This window comes from Chaetodon trifascialis, chromosome 12, assembly GCF_039877785.1.
Source record: "Chaetodon trifascialis isolate fChaTrf1 chromosome 12, fChaTrf1.hap1, whole genome shotgun sequence".
In the NCBI taxonomy this organism is placed as follows: domain Eukaryota; kingdom Metazoa; phylum Chordata; class Actinopteri; order Chaetodontiformes; family Chaetodontidae; genus Chaetodon; species Chaetodon trifascialis.
This window is the reverse complement of record NC_092067.1, coordinates 18,919,922-18,931,975: the sequence shown is the minus strand read 5'-3', so window position 1 is coordinate 18,931,975 and position 12,054 is coordinate 18,919,922. Positions and strand designations below refer to the sequence as shown.

Sequence of the window (12,054 nt, the reverse complement as noted above, 5' to 3'; positions counted from 1 at the left end):
CCTAACCACTCTAATCCCTTCACATTAGATGTTATCTTATTCTCCAGAGAGTAAGCGGCTAGAAAAAACAGAGGAAGCAGAGGAAAACAAAAGCAGGGTGAGTAGGAGGGAATGAAGAGGGAATATATGTATGTATGCTTTGTAAACCTTTGATATATGAGAGCACAGCTGGAGAGTGACTGTAAACATGTAGAATGAAATAATTGGGCATTGTAGGCAGATGGTCAGCTACTGACATAAAATGTACCTTTTGTAGGTCCTTCATACACTATTGAAATGCATGAAGTAAGCGGAAATAAAGCCCTGCAGACATGATATCGGCAACTTAATTTATATACGTTGCTTATCTATCTGACTGGCTAATTCATCAGCCAAGTAGACTAAACAAGAAATTGACTTCAATGAAGGGACAGCGAAGTTTATGAATATGGGAATTTGATATGCTACGGAACACACAAAGTGAACAAATCAGGGAAGCATTTGAGTAAAAAACAAGAATAGCACTGCATTCGTGTTTAATAGGCTAAACAGGAGATATCAGCTTCCTACTTGACGTGTCTTCACCTCAGTTTTTAGACAGCAAATATACTAATATACAGCTAAAAATACTGGTACCCTCCCTTCTAAGTTTGTAAAGAATAGAGTTCATATCAGTTTTCAAGTTGTAAACACTGAAAAAATATACAATTTCAGCAGATGCTACATGAGCAAAAAGCAAAAATAATGAGAGAAAGGTTGGAAAACTCACCACTGCAGGAGCCGTCGATCTCCTCATAGCCAACGCTGCAGACGCATCTTCCCAATGGAACCAACCAGTCTCCATCGGCTCCACAGAACAGTTTGGGTGTGTCTCTTTCTTCAGCGTGGTCAATACACGCCCCTCTCACCTCCACCAATGAGGAAGAGTCCACACGAGGTACTGTGTCTGGAAATGAGGCCAGGTTCCTCAGCGTGAACGGACACTTTTTATAGTAAACCCTCACTGAAACCAAGGCGATGCAGGCACCGATGTCCTGGAATGCCAGATAGAAGCCCTTCCTGGTCATGGGTCCCACTTCGCGCACCTCCGTGTTGAGCTTGAGTATGCGATCTCCAAGATCCATCTGAGTGAAGCTCTCGTCGGCAGCGATGGTGTCGATCTTGGTGTACTGTGGGGGCTTGAATTTTACACCGTGAGCTTCATCGGTCTCATGGTAGAAGAGGTTGAATGTCTCCTTGCAGGTGCCAGATACCCAAGGGATGGAGTTGCAGTCACGGAGGGTGAAGCGAAGCTCCACGTAGATCTTTTGGGCGGCCTGACGAGAGATCCAGTTGGAGCGAAGCCAGTTGTTCTGGTTGGGCTCCATCACATTGCAAACCTGGAAAGTATGGATGGGACGGTTGTGCTCATCCATCTCTGTAATGGCATCCCACTAAACAGGAGGGAAAAGCAAAGAAAAGGAATCAGAATTAAATCACAAGACCACAAGTTTTAAGTCCCGCTAGTGACCCCATCAGGCAACAGTGTAAAGGTGAGAGACAGAATGATGAACATGTTGTTTTTACTCATTATGCAGTGTGGCACTTAAGTAGAAATCATGAGGTCATCCAAAGGGTTCATCACTTCTAGAGCATGAATGTGATGAGCTAATTCCATTGCAACCTGCATGTTTCTATGAGGTACCGTGTGTGTGTAGATCATATGTTGGCCAAGTGTCCCAAAACGACTTACAATTATGTTCGAGTGCCTGAGCCCTCTCATGGTCAGAGTAATTGAATGATGAGAGGATAGAAAGAAATCAGGTGAGGTTATAATAGTGCATAAAGTCCATGTGGGGAACAAAACATCAGACTATTACACCCGAAAGCACTGTTCGCTTCCCAACCATGAATCAAATCAACAGTATCTTCTTGAGCTATTTTGCTTTTGACCAAAATAACTATCAGACGGATGGACGATTATCCTCAACAGCGGCAGCAGAAAAAAAAAAAAAAAAAAATCACTAAACTAACAGTCTCTTTTTGTCTTATTCCTTCAGGTCTCTCTTGGCAGGTTTTCTCTCAGAATGATGTCTGACTCCAGCTGCCTAGTCTTCAGCTCTACAACTCCGAGGTCACATGATCAGGGCGTATGGCAGCTTTGCAGGGTCATGAGGTTACCTGTCCCCATGTTGATGGGAGAGAAGTTAATAGGGGTTTTTAGCCTCCTGGTCCTGCATGGCTCTCTGGTTTTATTCGAGTGGAGACTGGCTACATGGGCGACCCCAAAACCACCCAACATCGACCTCCAAGAATCAAATTACCTGCCTGGGAAAAGGGCTCTCAAATCACTTCGCTTACAATGCAGCATTGGACCCTCCACAAGCTACAGTGCCTTTGAGAGTGCATGCTTTATATTTAGACTGATATACAAACAATTTTGCTTATACTGTCAAACTATTTCACAACTACTACTACGCACACACCAATATTCTGAAAATGTAACTTTCTGTGGCAAATACAGATTTCTGGGGGGGTATTATTTTGGCTGTGGAGATAAAAATATGGCCAAATTTTAATGAGCAGAATACAAGTGCAACATTAGCGTTAACAATCAGCTCCTGTGACTCAGGAGGACTGTGGATGAGTTTGAGCAATGAAATCCTGCACATGCCCACTGGTGGACTGCAGTATTGCACACCCAGTTCTGTCTCCTGGTATGAGCCAAACACTATAATTAACACTGTTTTCACAGAGACAAGTGAGAGATGCATTTGGGAGGTTAGGTGTGAAGGCCAAGCATAAAGCTATTAATTACCAACCAACACATTTACATAACTATCATTCTACATTAAAAAAAAGTGAACCGGCTACATCGCACCGACACGCACACACTATGTGTTCCCATTCGGAGGTCTGGGAGGAGAGATCCCCATTCTAATTAATGGCTGGAAATCAACTCCTTTATAGGCAAAGGCAGTCCAGAGAGTTGTGATAGAGCCGCTGGTTAATTTACCAATACTATTTGCCTGATAAGCTTGTGCATTTAATAAGCTGTTTTACACTTAGCTAAATATTACCTCTTGATGAGAGTAGTAATCAAAGCCTAATGTTTGCTTTCACATACTCATTATCGTTTTTAATAACATGTTCTAATTCAATCATCCAAAGACGGCGGGCTTTAATCTGCTCTTCCCTCAAGGTGTAATTGTAGCATTACAGTCAGACAAATTGATTTTGTCACATTGCCCATCACGTGTGAGGCTAAGCACAGTGAATTCTGTTCTGCAAAGTAGAGCAGTGCAATAGATTTGGGTAAAATATGGTAATTATTAATCCAAAAATAATCATCTGAAGAAAAGAGAAACGCAGCTCTGCTAATTTCAGACAGTACCACCCACTGTCAATCCTTTGTGTCCGGGTCCTCACTTGAATATCATTAACAGCGAGTTATCATGAATATCTGAATTTCTGTAAATTTTGACAAAGAAACTTAATTCCCAAAATGTTGAATCTACCTTTAAATGCTTTTTACAGTGTTAAACCTTGGAAACAGGACAATTGTGTGCGAACAACAATTACATTAAGACAAGAGACGTTATCATCAGTTTCAGGAGGACTGGAGGTAGACATACTACTTCTTCCATCATGTCCACAAATTTGAGACCTTCAAATTCTTTAATCAAAAGCTCTCTCTCTCTCGGAGAGTTTATTGAGCTACGAACGGTTCATAATATCTACACTATTGATTGCTTGAGGAGAGAACACACGCCTTACACATTAATATAAAGCCTGCCATCTGGAAGCCTCTGCATTAAAACATTTAAATGCATAACGCACCACCCAGTCTGAAGACTTGGGTATACAAATATTGTGTATGTAATACATAAATACTTATTTATTTCATTTGACTTGCTTTTCGAACTACACAGGTTTTGTTTTACCCAAAACTGGTCTTTTCTGGTTTCTGTCACATTTGCCACACAGATGCTCAGCTTGGTCCAGTCATGGGCCATACACAAGCGTTTAAACGTGCTGATTCAATCCACCCTTCGAGCCTTTTCAATCTGATTTAACCACTTAGTCAGCTGTTGACCTGCAGAGGTGTTTGTAGGAGAAAAGATGCATCAGCACCCTTGAGCTCAAACACTTTCTCCTAACAACGATAAGCTCTGCAGCTTAGGAGAGTTACAGAAGAAGACCAGTTTATACAGGAGAATATCTTGTCTAATTTCAAAAGGAAAATGTTTTCAATGCTGGAGACATTGAAAAGGTCAAGATGAAAATGTATGGAAACAGTACAGGTATGTTGCTGAAGTCTAAAAGACATACTGTGTAGCTTTAGTCAGATTATTGACATTGCTTCAAACTGTATGTATTTTCAGTGTCTGTCAATGGTTTTCAATTTGGTTTAGCTTCACTTCACTAAAGAGGGATGTTCACGATGTAACACATAAGAATTGGCCAACTGTCGACGGTCACTCAAAACAAATGCTTTGCTCTAGATATCTTTGGCTGTAGCTCGCTTGTTAGCTCAGTTAGCCATGCAGCTAGTGGCTCTGATAGCTGACTGGTCTGCCCGAACCGACAGTTCAGATCATTAGAGGATTGCTGGTGTTAACACCATGCTCAGCAGCCTCCTCGCGAAAAGGGCTGGACCAGGGCCGAACATAGGCAAGTCTGACTCCGGGGACAACAAAGACACAGCAGGCGGGGGCAGGACAGGATGCAGGATACGTCTTCCAGTTGAAACTACAGGGCGCTATAGCATCAGACTGTCACCTCTTGAGGTACAAAGTGGTATTATGAGAGATGATGAAGATGATGTCAGGGCTAGCTGGTTTGCATGCTAACTTCAGTACCTATCTCTGCAACAATACACAGATAGCTTTGACAACATATCAAAACTGTTATTACTGTACGTCGCATTCTGTTGATAATTTTAGTAATTTTTTATGTTTTCACCTTTAAGTAATGAATGTTACAGTTTGGAATAAGTCTGCTGTGTATATATGCAACTGTATGACTGTGAGGTCTGCTAGAAATGCGAAATGAACCAGGTTGTTGCACACAGAAACACACAGCAAGGTCAGACGTAGCCCCCAGCCTCTCTATCCAGGACATTTTTATAGTGCATCAAGGCTGTCTTCTGTACTGAAGAGATTCAAGATTTAATATCTGGGTATAAAATTGAAGCCATTCTTTCCTGTTAGACAAGATTCTTTACCAACAAAGTAATGTGTGAAAGAAAAGGGGGTGTGGAGAAAGAGATGACAGAAAGCAGGAGACAAAGAGGAGATGATGAAACAGAATGTGTTGAGAACATCTTGAGTGTTTTTATCTTGAGATACAAGACAATCACTAAAGTTACGAGACAATGAAATTAGCTAAAATGCCACTGTAGATAAACTGTGGCCAGAGACAGAAGCAGGGATAGAGGAAGAGTTATCAGCGTGATTTGTCCCAAAGGCGGAGAACAATCCATGGTGATGGGCACACATTGCGGCTCGAATCCCCAATTAAACACCATTCACAGCTGATCTAACGGCCTCTGAGACACTGACATCTTGTCAGCTGGCTGATAATGTCAAGCAGCTATTTGGAGGGAGCACTTTTAAATAAGTCACTCTGCAGCTTTGCATTTCCAAGAGCTGGGAATTCAGTTATTGTTTTAAAAGCAATGACATTTATTTCCTGTCAGTCGGCTTAAAAAAACAAAAGGCACATTCCAGTGACAGCATCACAATTGCGTCTGAGGTCCGCATGAACTCAGCAACCTGACAAGACCGTAGCCACTTTATTGTGTGTGTGTGGCACTCATTTGTAATCCGAATGTGTACCAAGTTCTCTTCCCAAGTAGAAACCTTTAAGTGAAGTCTTGCCTGGCCACCTCACTACCTGGCCATCCAGCCTTAACATGCATAATTGAAAAACGGTCAGAAAATGTGGTTGATTGATTGCAGCCTGAGACCGAGGCCCTTATAGCCCATCGCTCTCTCACATGAAAGAGAGCCAGTCATTTTACTGGCCACTAGCCCAGAGGTGAGCTCCTTTTATTAAAACTGTGAAACCCGAAGCCCTATTGAGAACAGCGCTTTTTAACTACAGTGTCATAACCTGCTCTACTCGTCCTAGATCGAAATTAAACATTTAGCGATCCTAAACCGACCCACCACTTGGTTGGGTCTGAGGTTGTTGGAAAAAGAAAAAGAAAAAAGAATTAAACACATTTTAAAAGTCAAATGTCCCACTGTGTGAATGAGAGTGTGTTATGACCTACTATAAAAGAATTAGTTAAGAATTATATTACTGACAGAAACCAGTGGGGCAGGTTAAGGATTAGAGCTTTGAAAGGTTTACTATTAGACTGCCAGGAGACGTGTGCTCATCACGTCAAAGTGATTAAATCTTTACACATTTGACCAAGACACACGCACAGGTTTCTGAGTACATTCAATGCATGTAAATTCTTTTGAATGCCCTTCATTTGGATTTCCACTCTTGGCTATATGTTCTACTAATCTGCTTTAAATTAGCTTGTCTACTGTACATTTTCGTTGGTGTGAACAAACTGAGAAGTGGGACGAAGCGGCCATTGGAGAAAAAACTGCCAGCTGTTACACTGATACCATGAGAGTACGTGTCTGTGCATGCGTGGCATAAAGTTAAATTCCCAAATTCTTTGATACACACAAAAACAAGTACAGTAGCACAATCACACACCTGCTTCATTCACACACCCGCACACACAATTGTACATATAATTGTGTTGCAGTATGCATTTCAATTAATGACAATTAACAAGCACAAACAGTCCAAAGGACCAAGGGGCAACCACCAGGGCTGGAAAGTGAAGCCAATGTGGAAGTGCCAAAAACTGCAGTTCCTCGAATAGCCACATGAGGTTGGCGAGTCAATTCCCATAGACCCCTACATTAAAATGCCCAACTTTACAGCAGAAATAAAAATGTTCACAGCCTGGTACTCTGTCTGTCTAGCTAAGTTCCCCATTCATTACAACTGCACAGGGGGTGAATTTATATACAACTCACTTGCTCAAATTATATCGAGGCTTAAAGTTATGCATAATTAAGGGCATGGCTGCTTTGACTGACAGCTAGCTGCAAGGTTTCAGCAACTAGACTTCATTTGGTCTGCCTCAGCTCCACACACGCTCCACCTCTTTGCCCTATTTCTGTATTAGCTGGGAGTTTGGTGGACTCAGGCACTGCCAAGTTGGTGACAGTTGAAGCTGCTATCATTGAGCTTCACAGCGGCTTTTCAGAAACCTATGGGTGCAACATGGACACGATCAAATATATGAACAATCTGTATGTTTAAATGATAACTAAATAAACACTTTTTCATCCATTGGCTGGCCCCCTGAGCAATTTTAAAGAGGAATTTTAAATGTCCTATAGAAGGCAAACAGGACACTGCTGTTGTATATTGTTGGTGGCAAATGAGAGCGCAGTGAAATCACAGGTGTTAATTTGGCCCTCAGGAGACTGGACCTGAATAAATATTTCGCATACCTTTCCCTTTTGTCATAGCCGCAGATTGTACAAGGTGTCCTGTAGCCTCACCTGCTTTATTTAGAGCTTGATTCTCCTGTTTTCACACACATACACACACGGTATCAGTGGAGTTGGGAGCAGGTGGGTTTTTCCTCGGTCTCCTGAGATTTCTCTCAATTAAGGCAAAGATAAAGACTAAGGAGAGGGAAACAACGGCCAACGTAAACACCTGCAGCCAGCTTTCTTTCTTTAAATCATTCCTTCTGGTCATCTTTTTGTTTGTCTTTGTGTGTTTTCTCTCCCTCCCCCAAAAGTGCATTTCAATGTAAAGACATTGACGCAGGCTCGCGTGCATCATATAGCATCTTTAACATTAAAATTCAGTCATTTCTGTTTCCACTCACAGCCAGTTGGTACCAGCAACATGCAAAGCTGCAGCTCCAAATAAAATTCACTTAATAAATTACATTTAAAGCCCATTTATGGTATGTTAATACTAGCTCTGTTTCTAAAAACAGTAAAGACGTAATGCACCTAATCTTCTCTAGTCCCAGTGTGGCAGAAACTGATCACTTAATTTTCACTGATTTGATTATGTAAAGTCTGTTTAGAAGGTTTTTATTTACTCTTATTTCAACACTCAACAAATAGGGTAATTACTGTAACAGCGTTTTTCTCAGGTTTGCTAAAACTCCCTTTTCTCTGTCTCTCTATGATATCGTGTCTGTATTCTTTCTTTCTTCCCTCTTTCTCTCCATTCCCATGTCCCTCCTCTGTTAGTCTCACTCTGTACCTCGTGCCCTCTCTATTTCTGTCTATACACTTCGTCTCTTACACACACACACACACACCTTACCGAATTGTGAGTAAGTGTTTGTGTGCGATGCCACTGTCACTGGGATTGAGAGATTTTTATTTAATCCCAGAGCCTCCCTCTGTGATGGATGAAAAAACCTCCACCTCCTGCACGCACGCACGCACGTGCACACACACTAGTATAGGTATTAGGGAGATGGATGAAGGGTCTTTGCTCACGAGGGAACTTGATGTCAGCTCTTTGGCTTTATGAGAAAAGAACAAACAATGTGAAGAAAGTAAAACAACTAAAACAGAGAGAGAGAGAAAAGTAAGGTACCAATGCAAAACTCAAAGTGGTCTTCTGGCATTTTTATGACATGAATATTTATGATCACTGGATGGAAATTATTGCTGTAAGAGAAGAGAATAAAGTCTACCCCCGCCCCTTCACCCCCCATTTAATAAGATTTAGTCTCAGAGACAATGGGGAAGTTTTTTATATTCAAAAGCACCTCATTAATTTTGAAGCTACTCACTCTCTCCAAAAAAATCTACAAACACACAATATGGCAATAAATATAGTTCATACTTACACTTTTTCCCAATGCCAATTTCCTGTCTTTAATAAATTTGACAAGTTTAGAAAGTTTAGAAAGAGAAAAACTCCTGTTCTCAAGTACAAGCTTAAATCAAATCGTATCTAAATGGCCACAAATCTATGCTCTGTGTGTGTGTTTTGTCACAAAAGCGCGTGTAGGGGTGTGTGTGTCAGTCGGTCTATAGAGGGCTCATTAGGGACAAGTGGGGCTTAACTTGGGGGATTTCGTCAATATCTGGCAACCTCGCCCAAGTCATTGTCTTTAACTGAGTGCCAACAAGGCGATCAATACTTTGATTGCAGAATTATGGAAATAGATTTTCACTATGTACTTTAGGCCTTCCAATCCAATTACTACAGGTGTGCCAAGAGGAATATTGGCAGGATTTGACACCGGACAGAACGTGGATAACAATACCGAAGATGTCAGAAAATCTTTTCGAATGACACCTCAGCAAAACAGAAAGAAGCCCTCAGTGTTTTCATTATGACAGCGTGGTGGTGGACCTCATTCATCGTGGCTAATAATGATGATGCTTAGTTTGGATGCCAATGTGGAGAACAGGGCCATCTGTCTTTTCTGCTCATTGTCTCTTTGCTGAGTAGAGGTTGGCTGGTCTGCTTCATGTAAAACACTTGACAAAGATGTGCTGTTAACTTCAGATAATTCCTTAAAAAGTTCAACCAACACTTTAGCTATATATCAATGTTTTAATGAAGATTAGAGAGTGGGTTGTCCATGTTAAACAAAAAAAAATACAGTAGTGATAGGAAACACAGTATTGGACCTGTTTTTTATAACACCAGAGAGGGGATGGGGAGGTGTGGTGGTGCATTAATGAACTTGACCTTGATTATTGCTTCAATAAGTATACAGGGGATTTGCTCAACTTTCCGTGTTGGATAAGCAGCACCCTAAAAAAGGTATGTCCCTATTTTTTTATTCCCTCGCCAGCTCAGCATCATCACTGAGGTCATTCCACACACACACACACACGCACACATTTACTCTGTTCTCTGAAAATCAATGGTTTTATCTACTTTCTGAATGCAAGTGCAATTCATGATTATGTGGCTTCGCTGCAGAAATATAAACAGGAGATGATTCTGCAATAAGCTGACTTTAATTTTAAGAAACGGCAGCAGTGGCTATTTAACCGGAGGCAAGAAATCGGAGGTCTGCTCCATGAAACATCTTGAAAACCTCAGAGACGTTTTTCTCACTGATATGGAGGAAACGCTTGAACTCAAGGGGAGCAGGCCAGATTATAGCTTGAATATTTGAGTAAAATAATCTATAGTTATCATTCAGACTCAGATCTGTGTGCCAGATGGAGCACAGTGTAGTTCAGACAGAGCACTGAGGTTTAGCGTGCATTACCTGACAATATCGGTTTCACTCATGCTTCACAATCACTGGCTCACTCACAGCTTTGAGGCCATCAGCTGATTAGTAACATCCAATCACTTTCATGCAGGTGTACAGAGCAGCCATTATAACCTTGTTGCCACGTTGAGAGCTCCCCCTTGGAGAGCAGAGCCATTTGCTACACATGGTCGATTCGTTGATGTATGTGTCTCTCACTAAACTGCTTTCACACCTCAATAATATAGCAAAAAAGACATTTCACAGTTTATTGTCATTTTTAATACACAGTGAAATAAAAAGAAGTTGTTTAAACGCAGGCAGGTAGATTCATGCTGTGAATACGTAACAAAATCTTCATTTCCAATAAAAACTACATGTTTTTTTGAGAAACTGCACAGTAGATTCTGCCAATTCTGCCCTCTCTGGGCGTCACTGTGATCTCCTTTTAATCGTGTTGATCTTTGTGCTGAAATCAAGCTGTGATGCTGCTGCCAACAGGTTTGGTACTGTACATTTCTGCCAAACTGGGAATAATGAAGTGATCCAAAATAGAGCTATGTGGTTCGAATGGGCATCTATCTTGGAGTATGTACAGGCAAAAACAGGTCACTTTTTGCCAGATCTACCACAAGTAAGCGCTAACATATTGGAAAAATTGGCCCTCAAGATGATTAAGCTTACAGCGAAATGTCAGCAATCGGCAGCTATGATCCAAACCAGATGGTATGAACACCACCCTTCATATCAATGAACTTATTTCTGTCGTTATTTATTAGATGATTCTGTCAGACCACAGAATTCTGCTTGTCATTTGGTTGAAATGTTGGATGCATTTTGATCAAGTTGTTCTTGGATATGTGGTTGTTTGTCACTGTCCTTTAGGGTTTGATTCTTCAATTAAAAACAAGTAAGATGCAACCCGTATTACTTTCACACACACACACTCACAAACAAACACACACAGTGTCCCACTGCCCGTCACCAGCCCACCTCTAAATCAATAGGAGCAAGTGAACAGCGGTGAGCAAATGAAATCCAAAGACCATGCGCTCTTCTCATTCTTGCATCAATCACAGCGGATGGGTAGCCAGGAGGGTGGAGCCAGTGCACCCATCTGTCATCCTCGTGGCGCTCTCACAAAGTGACACCCTGTTGGTCATGGCCTCAGCCATCCTCTGAAGATAGCCGAGAGCACAGTGTGACATGTTAGGGACTGCTCGTGTTGGAGCTGATATTCAGCAGTAGTAGTAGTAGTAGTGATTTGTGTGTTGGCTGTTTTTAAAAGTCAATCAAACACCCAAATGACACTGATTAAACGCTCCCACCTGAACTGTATTCTGGTCATGTTGTAAAAACCGCCTGACACCTGAAATTGAATGACAACCACTGAGAGCAAGACTAATAAAATTCTGTTAAGTGTTTGCAGTTCCCTTGAGGCACATTTGATTGCAGGTTTAACAGACTGTTGAGTAAAATCCTCCAACTACAGTGGAATGATTTCCTTGACACCATAATAATTTAGCCTAAATGGTAAAGAACCTCTGTCGTTATCGGATAAAGGTGTGTGCGGCACAGACTGACTCATTGATTAAAATGCCAAATAATTAGCCCATGTATTGACTATACAAGGGCTAATTTCTCAACTCATTTTGAAACCCAATTTCAGTTTCTAAAAATTGACATAATGCCACTTTACCATCTTATTTGGACAAACAGGACTTCTTAAAGCAATGATGGAGAAGCTGCAACACACAGAGCAAACTATCACAGAGCTGAAGAATCTGAGGAGCAGATGGTCCAAGGTAAACAAAGCA

The 12,054-nt window shown here is 41.4% G+C and overlaps 1 protein-coding gene across 1 annotated transcript in view; it reads right to left on the bottom strand.

The window, feature by feature from the left end:
• Nucleotides 1–12,054, bottom strand: part of epha3 (eph receptor A3) — a 445,799-nt gene that overhangs the window by 118,254 nt on the left and 315,491 nt on the right. Inside the window, exon 3 of the mRNA XM_070976190.1 lies at nucleotides 749–1,412. Within this exon, the coding sequence (XP_070832291.1) occupies nucleotides 749–1,412 (664 nt within the window). The remainder of the gene's footprint in view (nucleotides 1–748; nucleotides 1,413–12,054) is intronic.